The 16,319-nt window shown below is 40.8% G+C and overlaps 1 protein-coding gene across 6 annotated transcripts in view; it reads right to left on the reverse strand.

Annotated features, from left to right (window-relative positions):
* The window catches only part of SLC4A4 (solute carrier family 4 member 4), a 235,600-nt gene that overhangs the window by 24,683 nt on the left and 194,598 nt on the right, over positions 1-16,319 (reverse strand). For all 6 annotated transcript variants that reach the window (XM_056568080.1, XM_056568101.1, XM_056568094.1 and 3 more), the window contains 5 exons: positions 16,007-16,198; positions 9,741-9,854; positions 9,263-9,424; positions 7,636-7,814; positions 7,101-7,173 (listed from right to left, as the gene is read on the reverse strand). In XM_056568080.1, coding sequence (XP_056424055.1) covers positions 7,101-7,173; positions 7,636-7,814; positions 9,263-9,424; positions 9,741-9,854; positions 16,007-16,198 — 720 coding nt within the window. The remainder of the gene's footprint in view (positions 1-7,100; positions 7,174-7,635; positions 7,815-9,262; positions 9,425-9,740; positions 9,855-16,006; positions 16,199-16,319) is intronic.

Consider the following 16,319-nt stretch of genomic DNA (forward strand, 5'->3'; position numbering starts at 1 on the left):
AGATGTGGCAGCCGCAACATAGTACGTACTTATAAAGAGCATTCAACAAGAAATGTACAAACAATGGAGCACTCATCCGGTCCTTGCGAACAACATACTTCATTGCGTTACAACATGGTAGCGTTGCACAACATGCGGGAGAGCGGACGGAAACAGAGGGGTGGGGGAGTGGGTTGGGCAACGGTCCGTATCACGCAATCAGCGCTTCATCTGGCCCCCTGATGAAGTGCTGATTGCGTGATACCGACCGTCGCCCAACCCACTCCCCCACCCTTCTGTTTCCATCCGCTCTCCTGCATGTTGTGGAACACTACCATATTGTAACGCAATAAAGAAGTACGTTGTTCGCAAGGACCGGGTGAGTGCTCCATTCTTTGTACATTTCTTGTTGGATGCATTTTGGACTTTACATGTGAGCACCGGAATGGCCCTGTAGCCGGAGGAGGGTAGCAGCAGAATATTAGTGGAGTAGCGGTGCCGGGTGACTTCTATTGTGGACTGTACTTATAAAGAGTTTTGCTTTAAGACAATTGCCGCAGATACAGGTGATCAGCTTTTGAGAATTTGGGATCATAAATATATTTTATCTGTAGCATGTGGTCTATGGAAATAAATGGCCGATTATGTAAAACCATGACTGTGCCATGCATTACAAGATGGGAGCCACTGTTCTCTGCTGTCTTTACAGACCATATGGAAAGACGTTGTCACCTATAACTGAATAATTCACACAATTAAACACTGATGCTACATAAAAGGGGGATGTTCTGCCTTACAAAAAGATCGTGGGGGGGGGGGGGGCACCCATGGAGTCGGGATAACACACAACCTTGAAGGAGCAGAAACCAGCAGAGGACTGGGATGTTGGCCAGACAGCTGCAGGGGGCTGGAGGAGGTGAGTATAGCTTGTTTATATTTTTTATATAACTCCCAGCCTGGAACAAATTTTTGTCTTGCCTTGACAAACCATTTAAAGAAACAATGTTTCAACATTCAGAAAGTAGGGCACTGATGCATTACCGATTCTTTTTCATTGTGTTCAAAACTGAAAAAAGTTCACAACACAGAAAATTTACAGCACAAACACTTTAAGAAGTTATTAACATTTTGTCTTTGGTGGCCAAGATGTAATTTCCAAGGCATGTGGTTATTGCCGCTGCGCTCCTGAGATCACTAACTCGCGACCGCAGCAGAAATTACTTTGCACAATAAGTTAATTAATCCACTTGCCAAATCCTTGTGACCTTGACAACAAAGCTGTATAGAGCCGGAGTCAGGAGCTGATCACGGTGTTTACTAGTAGTAAGTCAAGTGTTTGTTTGCTTAATTCTAACCCTACATTATAAGGAGAATGCCAGTTGCGGATCAGAGCAGTTTCGTTGTGACTTCAGCATGCATATATATATAGTCCACCACTTGGTGGCAGCAGCAACACACTTGACAAAACTAGTAAATAACCAGACTTTGAAAAACTACGGGCCAGTGTGGAATGATTTTAGCAGTGTTTTCCAAACAGTGTGTCTATAGCTGTTGCAAAACTACATCTCCCAGCATGCTCGAATAGCCTTCGGCTGTCTGTGCATGCTGGGAGTTGTAGTTTTGCAACAGCAGGAGACACACTGTTTGGAAAACAGTAGTCTAAATAAAAGCTAATCTCATATATTGACTTATGCAGTGATAGATTTATCATTTTTATGCATCTCTGCGACTAACGTTCATACCAGCTAAGATTTTATTATGACACTTTTTCTATTCCAAAATCTGTATGTGACTTTATCTCTTCAGAGTTTATGAATGAAAATGTAAAAAAAAAAAAAAAAAAGATTAGACACCATTCTGGAGTAAATAAGACACAAGATAAATAGGGGGCTAGAGTTTTTGTTTCAAGTCCAAGTGTTAATTTTTTCTTTTATCCTAAAATATATCCATCATACTTTTTTTTAACTTGGGGTATATTTTGCATATTTACTGCAGCTGATTTTGCTACCCATTGACTTCTATCGGTAGGAAACTATGCAGAAAAATATGCAGCGAAATATGACATGTGATCCTACCCTTAAATGGGCACTCTCATGAAAAGTAATTTTTGCTATTGCACTCCTGATGATAAAAAAAATAAAATCTTTCTCATAGACTTTGTTTAAAAAAAAATTTAATGGTAACAAGTTTTTGCTATTGCACTCCTTAGGGTAAATAAAAAATATTTCTAATATACTTTGTTTAAAAAAATGAAGTTTTCTATGTTTTATTTGTGCTTAAAAAAGCTCAAGAGCACATTTTCCCCCATCTCATATACAGACTTTGGACCGAAGCCCAAACACAGGAAGTGCAGCTTGGAGTGCTGAGGGGGGTGTGTCCAGCCTCGTCCAATCATAGCTTCTCTCACACTTAACTGCCATATGCTGTTGGTTGGACACACACCCTCAGCATTTCAGGCTGCACTTCCTGTGTTTGGGCTTCGGTCCAAAGTCTGTGTATAAGATGGGGGGGAAATGTGCTCTTTTAAGCACATATAAAACATAGAAAACTTCATTTTTTTTAAAAACAAAGTATATTAGAAATATTTTTTATTTACCATTAGGAGCGCAATAGCAAAAATTTGTTTTAATGAGACCATTTAAGATTTCTATGTTTTATTTGTGTTTAAAAAAAGCTGCGACTAGGTGTCCCCCTACTTGTCCACAGCAGATTTCCCCCCATCTCTTGAACGGACTTTGGACTCCTGCTGGCCTGGCAGAAGTCCAAAATCAGGAAATGCAGTCTTGAGTGCTGAGGGTGTGTGTGTGCAGTCTTAGCCAATCATTGCTCATTTCACACTGAACTGCTGTGGTATGTGTGTAGTAGAGTGAGCAAGTTCTCCCCTCTATGGCTTCAGGTTATGTCACGCCTGCTGGGAAATGCCCCTTTCCAGTCTGTGAATCTGACTGAGACCGAGCAGAAAATACAGAGATATATCAAGGTAGAAAAATAAAAATAAAGGCAGGGGTGGTTTATCATGAAGGGGGCAGCAAGCTAGGAGGATTGAAACATTTAACAAGATTATGACAGGTACTCTTTAAAGGTGGTGACCATTGGACAGACTGTGTAAAAAAATACATTAAGAATTATCCACCTCACCCATCAGGTCCCCACCGATCTTTACTGGTATTGTCCTGACACACAAGTGGGCAGAGTGGGCATTTTCTAAATGCCAAGATCCAGAGCCGGTAAGTGGTGATCAGTGGGGACCCGAGATCGGCAATGGCAGAGGATGTCATAAGATCATTTAAAATAACGTATATTCATTAGTAAATTTTCTTATTCACTGATTTCTTAATATACTTTATTTACACAAAAAATGCTATGGCCACCCAACGCAGGATCGCTGCAGATTTTCTGCAGGGAAAAATATGCAACATTCCCACAGCAGATCCACAGCTGCAAATTGACACCAAATCATGCAGATTGGAGGAAGAATTTTTTTCCACAATATGTAGATGAGATTTTGGAAATTCAATACAGAATATCCACAGAATGCCCTAAATGCCCTAAGCCCTAAACGCCTGGGCTATTTGGATTGTTAAAAAAAAAAGCAACGGGATATTATATTTTAATTGTGTTACTGTCATTTGTAAAAACTTTTGACATGTCATCTGGACATGTTAAAAGTTTCGATTGAATCGAGTCTCAGTCCTTCGAGTCTCCAATCGTATGTTATTTCCCTTTTTAGTGCGTGGCAGTGCGCTCCACTGCCTCGCAGACCGCCTAATCCGTCTCATTACAGTCTATGGTGAATGAGTCAGGTTTAAGTAATAGCCAGAAAGTGAGATGTTCGCTGCTGCACACTTTACCCAGCTGTAGCTCGCGATTGCAGCAGGTCTGAGGATTGTAATCTAAGCTTTTGACACATTTGAAACACATGTCAAACATTTTTACAAATGGCAGCAAAGCTTTAAAACTGCTCAGGGTGTCAAGAAAAAAATAAATCAAATAACTTGTACTCATCTGCCATCGATCCCCTACCAGCCCTTTTTCAACAGTGCTGGTCCCCATTGTCAGCGCTCCCTGTTCTTCTTCCTGACATGTAGGAAATTACTGCTCACTCAGCGACTGGCCCAGCAGCTGTATTTCCTATATATCAGGATAGAGTACAGGAAGCGTTGACAGCCAGGACCAGCACCCTCAGAATGGCACCAGCGAGGACAGGCGGCAGGTGAGTACAACCTTTCTTTGACACCCTAGAAAGCTGTAAAGGTAAAACCATTTTGCCAGAATATCCCTTTCACCAGACAGAGCAGATAGAACATGTTAGAAAAGGAGAATCCCTTCATTCACTTGTATTGTAAAGCCATAGATTAGCTCTTTCAGTAATATTGGGAATGTAATTACTGTTATGTGACTATTATACACTTTTGTTATGTGACTACCATACTGTTACTGCTATCCATATGCTTTGTACCAGTTATTGTTCACAGACAGCATGCTAACTATGTCTCAGCAGTCATGCACAATACAAGTACAGCTTCGAAATCTTTTTGGGAGTATTAGTTTGTAACAATTTGACATGACGACACGGAGTAAGTATTACATGAGAATCTTCATATCCTGCAAGCAACATTAAGGAGCGTGAGCTGATATAACATAATACTGAGAGGCCTGCTGTGTTTATAGCTACATAGTATAGCGTACAGAAGAACAGAAGAAATGCTACACAGTATTTAAGAAACAACAGAATGTTCCAGTTTACGTCAGCATTCCACAGGAGGTAAACAGTGCTGGAACAGGCGTGAAGAAGGAGCATGCATACTAAGCAGCACTGGACACTTCAACTCATTCCAGAACAATTTAAGTATAATAGAGTAAGTTTTATGAGACTGAACAGATATATTTAGGGCACTTTGTGACATAGTATTCTGACTACAGGTGATGCAGAGTTTGTAGTCCCACCTTGGCTATGAGGAACTGGACACATGAGCCCCTCTATAATGTAGGAGCAAAGTAGAGTTATGAATGGACGTACCACTTCACTCCAGATCTTACAGGGTGTGAAGAATGTGTGCTGAATTGGGAAGGACTATGGCACTTGGCACTATGGCACTTGAAATCTAATAAACTAATTGAGGGAGATTTATGAAAACCTGTCCAGAGGAAAAGTTGCTGAGTTGCCCATAGCAACCAATCAGATCGCTTCTTTCATTTTTGAAAAGGCCTCGAGGAAATGAAAGCAGCCATCTGATTGGTTGCTATGGGCAACTCAGCAACTTTTCCATTGGACAGGTTTTGATAAATCTCCCCCATTGTGTTTCATATAAGATTATTTCCTTGGAAAATGTATTGTATGCTGCTGTCCCTGCATATCCTGTATCAAGATCTGCTTTATGAAGATTGAAGCGAGAAGCGAAACGTCGGGTCTTGCGTGTGACCAGGGCATCTTACACCAGGTTGTAGTAGTCATCTTTCAGTATGTTTGCACATGTTTCTTCTTGTATAGTTCACTACAGGCTATGTAGGTTGTGTTAACTGCCCTTCCTTCATGGATTATATTGTATTCTGATATGTAACTCAGGGGAAATGCAGAGTTATTTATATTTAAATTCATGCTAAATTGCACCTTCTTCATGTTCATGGAAATTTTGTCCGTGCATGAGTAGCCCAATGCACCTTATTATATACCTCCCTGGTGTTTTTATTCCAAAGATCAGTTATTGACCTGTATTACTAATATTTATCTATGATCCCAGTCACTGCCTGTTAATTCTGGTCCACTGGACTACCACTTCTGGATTATATTCCATTTCTGCTTTTAAATTGTTCTTATGATTTTGTCTGTACCATTTATGTATTGTGTATTAATAAAGACTTTTTGATCCATAGAAACGCAGTTGTTTTTCTGTTTTGTTTATGAAGATGCCACACACAGTGGAAGAACGTTGGCAAACCCATTAATTTCAGCAGAAGCTGACTATCTCAGGTATCGTGTGCTTACTTTTCCCTGATGGCAACTGTCAGGTAAAGGAAGAATGGGTCATGTAAGATTTCTACATGGCTAATCCTTTGCTGCCAATTCAGATGTTGTCTGGCAGCTGCTTATCCCCCTTTACTATCAGCTGAATAGTCAGTAGAAGACTAAATCTTCAATGGCAGTTTAATAACAATGGAAACTAAAAGGGGTACTCCGGTGGAAAACTATTTTTATTTTTATTTTTTAATCAACTGGTGCCAGAAAGTTAAACAGATTTGTAAATTACTTCTATTTAAAAAGATCTTAATCCCTCCAGTACTTTTTAGCTGATGAATACTACAGAGGAAATGATTTTCTTTTTGGAACACAGTGCTCTCTGCTGACATCACGAGCACAGTGCTCTCTGCTGACATCTCTGTCCATTTTAGTAACTGTCCAGAGCAGCATATGTTTGCTATGGGGATTTTCCCCTACTCTGGACAGTTCTTAAAATGGACAGAGATGTCAGCAGAGAGCACTGTGCTCGTGATTCAGCAGAGAGCTCTGTGGTTCCAAAAAGAAAATAATTTCCTCTGTAGTATTCAGCAGCTAATAAGTACTGGAAGGATTAAGATTTTTTTAATAGAAGTAATTTACAAATCTGTTTAACTTTCTGGCACCAGTTGATTTAAAAAATAAATAAATAAATAAATTAAAAAAAAAAAGTTTTCCACCAGAGTACCCCTATAACATGTAATGTGAATATATTAAGGTGGATTATCACATGTAGTTTTTTAGCCAGAGTGAAATGCACATGCATATAGACTGCCACTAAAACTGCATACATGAATCTGATCTTAAAGGAGAAATATTATGTAAAAAAAACTTCTCCTCTACCCAAAGGATTGGGGATAAGTTTCAATGTGTGGGGGGTCCGAGTGATGAGGCCCCCCCTGATCTCCTGTTTGGAGCCCCGACTCTCCTTCACAGCGGCATAGGCCCCAGCGCTCAGAAGCCCCCCCAACCCCCCCCTCTGTCCGTGTTCTAAAATGTATCCCCTATTCTTTGGATAAGGGATAAGTTTTTTACATGATACTTCTTCTTTAACTTCTTATCATTTTTCAGGTTTTTTTTGTGTTCCCCTGAGCACTATATAAATTATAAAGGACACTTGCTTTACCTTCAGTATGGGCGCCATGAAAACAGATATACCAGTCAGTATAAACACCATTGTTCCAGTAACTCTCTGTTCCCTGCAAGCAATAAACATATTCAAATAATAACCATATGGTGAACGTAAACATAAAAAAAAAGCTTTTTCAACATTTTCATTTTTTACTTTTTTATTGCATGTAAACCATTTTTATTGCATGTAAACCATAAATTATGAGTATTTGGAGCAATCTCCTAGTGTGGTGGCTGTACCTAGTGAAAATAGAGGAAATCTTAACATAGAGTAAGGGTAGGGTCTCACACAGCGTGTACGCAGTGTATTTGACGCTGTTGTGAGGTGGAGCTGGGCGCACCAACCTAACTGTACAAAAAATAATTTTTCCCATAAGACTTCTCCTTTAAAGTAAGACATTGCTGACAATGCAGTTTCCTAACATTTTACCTATGATACCTTCAGACTATGAGTATTCTAGTAAGACTTTGGGTGCTATTGCCATCATTTTTGGATTTTGGGCACAAAAGTATGTAAATGATGACCTTACCTTACTCCCAAGAACTTGGGTTGCTCTCCAGGTGCAGATGTCTCTGTTTCCATTTTCAAGCTGTCAATGTGAGCAATTGAAATGACAGTGGCAGCCACATACCATGGAAGAGCCATAAAGGAGCATATGATCATAAGAACTGCCACCCAGAACAAGTCCAAATGATACCCTGCTCCTTTCTGAAGAGGAAAAAAATAATAATTAAAAAAATAGAAAATATTTGTGATATCACAGATTATAATGTGTCTACATGTGGGTTGTCTTATAAAAAAGGGTTTTTTAACATGCATCCATTGTTCCCTCAATGAAATACGACTATATATTGAGACAAAACATAAAGGATGACCGCAGCACTCAGTAGTAGTGAAAAAATCAAAAAAGTGGCTTTATTCCAAAAGCAAAAAGCAGCGACGTTTCGGTGTTCTCACAACACCATTCTCAAGCTATATATTGAGACAGATACATAGCAGGAATTCTGAGCGTTCGGGAAGTGTAATACTATCCACAAATAATCTCAGGTGAATGGATGTTTTCCCTATATAGAAGAGGCTATTAATAGGAAATGATGGGTGGGCCTGAATTACTCTGTAAGTATTCCTTCAAAGGGTGACATGGACCACATGACCTGGAAAGTGATCTGCGGAGGAAATCTTCCTCTAACATCTCAGTTCCACACTGCCTACCCAGGACAATCCACTTTTCTATGATTCTGACATGAGTGACAAGGTTCACCGGTAACATTATTGTGCTGTGCTGCATAGACAAAGATTAAACCAGATAGACATTACTGCTGGTCTCCATTCACCATAGTACATTCCACTGGTCAATGGAAGAAGAATAAGAGAAGAATAAGAGCAATAGCCATGATTTGCTGTTTAAAGGGATCCTGTCATCACTTTCATGCTGCCTGAACCACAAGTCATCAGGGTGGTCCTTGATGGATTCCCCCCACCCCATCAGCCTTACTGTGTTTAGGAGCGGTCTATCAATTAAGGTTGGCAGTGCAGGAATAAGCTGTTGGGGACCGCCCTGATGACCTATAGTTAGGCAGCATGAAAATGATGACAGGTTCTCTTTCAAGCTGATCTTTACTAAAAAAAGATACAACAAAGATCTCTTTGGTTTCAGCCATCAAATTGTGGCCATCACTGCCATGCTTCTTCTACCAAACAGTGGTATATACAGAACTTGACCAACAAAGACAGCACCTGTTAATCCTGTTCTTCTGTTAACAAGCACGTTTCCTTACTCTGCTAGATTGCGAACGGACAGTAGTTTATGTGATCTCCATAACTCATATAGTCTGTGTCCGACTGCTACTTATCACTGGTCCCACACTTTGGGTGGGAAACACACATTTCTTTGTTTCCTTCACCTTATCCCACCTGGTTATCAGTACATGAAACAAATACTTCTACTAGCAAAGCCAAAGCTGAGGATGGAATTGCAAACTACTGGTGAAATCTACAGTAATACAACCCTACTGCGTGGATGGAAACAGCACGGTGTCGGAACATAAATAAGTAAATGGTGTCCATAGCACTGTGATGAATGTTTCAGCTCTCTCTAATAAAGAGGCGAGGACATGTAGTTGAGGAACGTAGCAAGACAATCTTGGTCAACAAACCTTAAGCTTGTTTTCCTTTCTGTTGACAATGACTCCTGTAATCTGTTGGTCCATGAAGATTAAAATGGTGACAAGAAGAGCGGGAAGAGCTGACGCCAGGTATACCCACCAAGGGTTTCCTCCAAATGGGGGCACAAACCAGCCTCTGTTAGGATTTGTTGGCTAAAAAAAAAAAGCAAAAAATAATAACAAATAAGAAGGTTCATTGTATAGGTGCACATATAATAATGTTGAGGTTGTCATAGCAGAAGTCAGAATTTTATTGTATTAACTGTTTCTGCATAAGACTGATAAAAAAAATCAATACTCTGATAAATTCGGCTTTCTCTCTATACAGAATAATTTGTATATGCAGTGGGACACACATACATCTTATCTTATATTTTTTTCTGACCATGTCTACACTGGTTTTAATGCTTTTGTGATCTACAAGTAAATATGGAGAAAATATTGTTTTTAGATATACCCCTTAGTTTACCTTAAATTCACTAGGGACAATCAGCTTTGGTGTGTCCACTCCAACCAGAGCATCGATTCCACAGAAGATCAGAATCGAGAGGATGATGGCAAAATCACTGATGAGTTTTCTGGCCTGGAATCAAAAATAAAGAAAATGTTAGAGCCCCCAAAAATCAAATAAATTAAATAAAAAACATTAAACACCTCTACAGTATTTGTGGAGCCATTTGCCTTCACATTGGAAAGGATTGATGTTTAAAAAAGCTCCATTCAACTCTATGGGCCTGATGGAGATTCTTCTGCACCATGCATACAGTGACATTTCTGTGCCATATGTTTCTGTTGCGGAAATCCCGATTTTGTCGTTGGCAGAAACAATCAACCAACTCATTGTTTCTACGAATTCCGCTCAGAAATGCATTGCCGTCTATGGAGATGGCACATTTCCCAGCAGGCCTAGCACCGACGGAACATGCAAATGATTGGAAAGTACATCCATGTTTTCCAGGCAGACATTCCGCACATTTTACGCCATCTGAATATGAAGTGTTCTTCATAAAAAAAGCTAATTTGTTGGTATCATAGGAAATATTTTGCATTTAATTTAAGTTTACCAGTTGCAAAAACTGTACTGTTCATAACTTTGCAAAGATCTGTACATTAAATGGTATTTTCTGTCACTCAGGGCCTTTGAGAGGTTTTCCCTATACAAGTGTATAATTGCAAGGGGCCCGACTTCTGGGGCCCCTGTCATCTCGAGAATGAGAATCTCCCATAGTCAATGAATAGAGAAGCTGTTATCTCTTAAAGCTGCACCCATGTTAATGAATGGGAAAATTCACCAAAGATGTTTCTGAACGTTGCTCCTGGCCTGAAGGTGGCAGCAGGAAACTGCTGCTGCAGTCTTAAAAGGGGTACTCCGGAGAAAATATATATTTTTTTTAAATCATCTGGAGCCAGAAAGGTTTGTAAATTACTTCTGTTTAAAAATCTTAATCCTTCCAGTACTTATCAGCTGCTGTATACTACAGAGGATGTTATTTTCTTTTTGAATTTCTTTTCTGTCTGATCACAGTGCTCTCTGCTGACACCTCTGTCCATGTCAGGAACTGTCCAGAGTAGAAGCAAATCCCCATAGCAAACCTATCCCTCTCTGGATAGTTCCTGACCTGGACAGAGGTGTCAGCAGAGAGCACTGTGGTCAGACAGAAAATAAATTAAAAAAGAAAATAACTTCCTCTGTAGTATACAGCAGCTAACTACTGGAAGAATTAAGATTTTTAAATAGAAGTCATTTACAATTCTGTTTAACTTTATGGCACCAGTTGATTACATTTTTTTTATTTCTAACGGAGTACCCCTTCAATGCCTACCAGGTGCCCCACCCACACAGCAAGTTAGCGGGCCCCTGGCAGCTTCCCCCCACCTGGAAATTCTAGGAAAATCTGCACTCATGTTAGCCAATGGGAAATTCCACAAAAGATGTTGCTGCATGCTGCTCCCGGCCAGAAGGTGGCAGCAGGATAATTGCAGGGGGCCCGACTGCTGGGGCCCCTGTGATCTCAAGAATTAGAATATCCCATAGTCAAAGAATGGAGCACTTGTTTTTCCCTATAAGTCTTTATGGTGGAACACCCCCTTTAATTATATCCATTGTTTTTAATTTAAAAAACAGTTAGACCAAAATTGAATGCTGTTGAATGCCTCTGTATACATAGAAAAAATAAAAATAAGAAAATAAAATTGAGTGAGGTTATACTTTTATTTACATATTTATACATGACAATGTGCAATAATTTACATTATTTCTTCCTTATAATTTATTCACTGTGTTTATGAAGATGAATTCACAAATTGATTTTATTAAAATTCCAAATAGTGCGTATAGTCTCCCACTTTCCCACAGGGTTCACACCTTATCTACATATTTTTGGTATGGATAATAAAATACTGTGAAATCTGAGAAAATACACGATCCACAGGAAGCCGTGTTGTTCTTGTTAATGAAGAACATTCTCATTTCGTTCACATCTTCTCAAAGCAACATTTCTATTTAACTGACCTCAAAAGGAAAAGTTGGATGTTGGTAAGAATGTGCTTGAGCGAGCTTTCTATTACCTGATACTTTAATGAGCCGGCTACTAGTAATGTCTGTATGCAGCCTTTGTTTCAGAGGCTCCTCAGAGCGCTGGGTGATCACACACATTTCCGCCTGGCAAAATGAAGGTATCGCTTTCTGGATCACACACAAAGAAGCAACCGGTGTAGTGTACAGGGGTCCGGCTCATTAGAAGAAAGCTATTTTTAATGTAGGTGGCCTATGCATGTAATTTTAGGATTCATGGGAATTAGAAATGAGTGAAGTTACAGTGATTCGATTCGTCATGAACCTTGCGGCTCGGCGTTCGCTGACTTTAGCCTGCATAAATGAGTTCAGTTTTCAAGTGCTCCGGTTGGCTGGAAAAGGTGGATACAGTTGTAGAAGAGAGTCTCCAGCCTACCGGAGCACCTGAAAGCTGAACTGATTTATGCAGACTAAAGTCAGCAACTGCCGAGCCAAAAAGTTTGTGACGAATCAAATCACTGTAACTTCGGCTCATCTCTAATGGGAATGAAGGAATATCAAAAGCTAGTTTCCATTTCTATATGTACTAACATAAAGCTAGCACTTTATGTGGCTTTTGAAACCCTAGGTCAGTGTTTTCCAAGCAGGAAGTCTCTAGCTGTTGCAAATGTACAACTCCCAGCATGCTCGGACAACCTTCGGGTTTTGCAACAGCTGGAAGTGCCCTGTTTGGGAAACAATGCCTTAGGCGAAAAGCTGATAGTAGAGAGAGTTTCATCTGGGCACACATTTCACCTGCAGTAGCTACAACAGGGTAAATGTAGTATTACATAGCAACAATTTAAATGAACAGCCAACAATGTAATACATAAATGGGCCAGATCTACCAGAAACATAGCCATGTATAGTTAACAGGCCCAGGGAATTAAACTTTTAAGACACTTATCCCCCTATTCACAGGGGATAAGTGTCTGATCGTGTGTGTGTGTGTGTGGGGGGGGGGGGCAACTACTGGGCCCCCATCTAACTGGGCAATGGAAAAATGATGGCCCGTTCAGCCGATCACCGGCCATAGCGAACTCCCGCTTCAGCGTGATTGGCTTAAGGGGCTGTCACTTGCATCCGTCCAGGAAGGTGGGGGTCGGAGTGCGCCAAGGACATGTATGTAGCTGGGTCCTGTACAGTAGATTCCTGGGACCCCCGCAGATAAAGGATACGTTTCTTAAAAGTTCAGTTAACTGGACTACCCCTTTAACTAACAAAGGGGCACCCCAAGTGGGAGATCTCACTCTATGGTGTCCATACGCTTTAAGAAAACCTTAGGAAAGGGGCTGCCATCAGCTTTCACTTTTGTCTTTACGTAGTTGAATGTGCTGACAACAAAATCACACAAAAATTATCCATGGAAATCAAATTTATCACCCCATGGAGGTCTGGATATGGAGTCACACTCAAAATCAAAGTGGAATACCACACTATAGGCTGATCCAACTTTGATGTAATGTCCTTAAAACAAGTCAAAATGAGGCTCAGTAGTGTGTGTGGCCTTCACATGCCCATATGACCTCCCTACAATGCCTGGGAATGTTCCTGGATGGTCTGTGGTGCAACGTGGCTTTGGTTGATGGAGCGAGACATGATGTCCCAGATGTTCTCAATCAGATTCAGGTCTGGGAAACAGGCGGGCCAGTCCATAGCATCAATGCCTTCCTCTTGCAGGAACTGCTGACATACTCCAGCCACATGAGGTCTAGCAGTGTCTTGCATTAGGAGGAACCCAGAGCCAACTGCACCAGCATATGGTCTCACAAGAGGTCTGAGGATCTTATCTCGGTACCTAATGTCAGTCAGGCTACCTCTGGCAAGCAGATGGAGGGATGTGCCGCCCCCCCAAAGAAATGCCACCCCACACCATTACTGACCCACCGCCAAACCGGTCATGCTGGAGGATGTTGCAGGCAGCAGAACGTTCTTTACGGCATCTCCAGACTCTGTCACGTCTGTCACGTGCTCAGTGTGAACCTACTTTCATCTGTGAAGAGCACAGGGCGCCAGTGGCGAATTTGCCTATCTTGGTGTTCTCTGGCAAATGCCAAACATCCTGCATGGTGTTGGGCTGTAAGCACAACCCCCACCTGTGGATGTCGGGCCCTCATATCACCCTCATGGAGTCTGTTTCTGACTGTGAGTGGACACATGCACATTTGTGGCCTGCTGGAGGTCATTTTGCAGGGCTCTGGCAGTGCTCCTCCTTGCACAAACACTGCTGCTGGGTTGTTGCCCTCCTACGTCCTCCTCCACATCTCCTGATGTACTGGCCTGTCTCCTGGGAGCGCCTCCATGCTCTGGACACTATGCTGAAAGACACAGCAAACCTCCTTGCCACAGCTTGCATTGATGTGTCATCCTAGATGAGCTGCACTACCTGAGCCACTTGTGTGGGTTGTAGACTCCGTCTCATGCTATCACTAGAGTGAAAGCACCGCCAGGATTCCAAAGTGACCAAAACATTAGCCAAGAAGCATAGGAACTGAGAAGTGGTCTGTGGTCACCACTCCTTTATTGGGGGTGTCTTGCTAATTGCCTATCATTTCCGCCTGTTGTCTGTTCCATTTGCACAACAGAATGTGAAATTGATTGTCAATCAGTGTTGCTTCCTGAGTGGACAGTGTGATTTCACAGAAGTGTGATTGACGTGTTGTTTAAGTGTTCCCTTTATTTTTTGTGCAGAGTATTTAACTAGGTCTACAATGGGGCAGATTCACTTGTGCAAATGTGACAGAATTCTGGTGTTATTGATGCAAAAAAAAACTGGGCCACATGACTTGCGCCTAGCTTATTACAAGCGTTAGACACTTTTTAGACACTTTTGCATGGTGTGTGACACTCAAAAGAGATGTGACAAAAAATGCAGTGGAATTTAAAGGGTACCTTTCATCAAAAAAACATTTGATATATTATAGATTAATCTATGCAGAATAACTTTCCAATTGCATGTTATTAAAAAAATATGCTTCTGTCTATTAAATTTTCCACTTTGAAAAAATGACCACAGGGGGCTCCCTACCAGTCCTGGCTGCAAGCCCTTTTTATAGATTTGAGACTCATGCTGGAGTCCTAAATCTCAGACTGAAGCCCGGACACAGACAAGGTCAGCACTGGTCCCTGCCTGTCAATCAGACAGGCTGGAGCCAGCACTGTCCTCATTCATTTTACTATCTGAGCTCCGAAACTTTCTTCTCTCTGCACATGCAGTTGTAAACAGAGAGGAGAAGATTCAGAGCTGCCAGCCGCTGAGTTCACAGCCTCTATGCTGGGTCACGCCCCCTTCCTCCCTCACACTAGGACGGCTGAATGAACAGCCAAGAAGACAATAAATCAGGTAGAAAGAGGGGGTTTTGAATGAAAAGAAACAGGGATAGTGACAGTGAGAGTCAGGGACTAAGTTTCTTGTGTAGTTTAAAGTGGTAAACTATTTTTTTAAATCAACTGGTATTAGAAAGTTAAACAGATTTGCAATTTACTTCAATTTAAAAATCTTCATCCTTCCAGTACTTATCCGCTGCTGTATGCTCCATAGGAAGTTGTGTAGTTCTTTTCAGTCTGACCACATTGCTCTCTGCTGACACCTCTGTCCATGTCAGGAACTGTCAGGAGCAGGAGAGGTTTGCTATCAGGATTTGCTTGTACTCTGGACAGTTCCTGACATGGACAGAGGTGTCAGCAGAGAGCGTGGTTAGACAGAAAAGAATTCCAAAAAGAAATATAACTTCCTGTGGAGCATACAGCAGCTGATCAGTACTGAAATGGTTAAGACTTTTTAATAGAAGTAATTTACAAATCTGTTTAACGTTCTGGCACCAGTTGATCTTAAAATGTTTTTTTTTTCACTGGAGTACCCCTTTAAGCCAAGTAATAATTGGTTTAAACTTAGACTAAATAGTCTAAAAAAAATGTCCAATTTATCGGTGGCATGAGCCACTGTTGTAAATGTGGTCCTTTCTTAGATTGTCTAGTCTAAGTTTACACTCTTTTAGTAAATCAGGGCCACTATCTTAGTCCTTTTTTCTTAACTCTGGTAACAATTAACTGAGGAGGGATTCCTTTTCTGCCAAATGCGGGTGATAGCAATCGTAGGGCAATTACATATTATTGCATGTAACATCAATTATCTTTATCTTTTTTTTTTTTTTTATTAACTTCTGTAGCAAGATACTTACTGTAGTTGGGAAATAGGGGCTGGTTTTGAATTTCTTTAAAGCCGTAGAGCATGTGTATGTGCCAAAGAACAAGATGAAGGACATCAAAGTGATATCAGGAACATATTTGCAGTTGTTGCCAACCAGATTGCCGCCATACTTCACACACTGTTTCTTTGTGAGCGAAGACCAAATGATTGTGTCATTATAATGCTGCAAAAAAAAAAAAAAAAGATGTGTAAAGTATAATATAAGATAAAGATAAAGGTTATACTAGCTGTAATAGTTAGTAAGGAGAAGCATAACTTAAAGCTCCTGGACTTCAATGCTGTAT

Source organism: Hyla sarda, chromosome 1 (assembly GCF_029499605.1).
Source record: "Hyla sarda isolate aHylSar1 chromosome 1, aHylSar1.hap1, whole genome shotgun sequence".
In the NCBI taxonomy this organism is placed as follows: Eukaryota; Metazoa; Chordata; class Amphibia; order Anura; family Hylidae; genus Hyla; species Hyla sarda.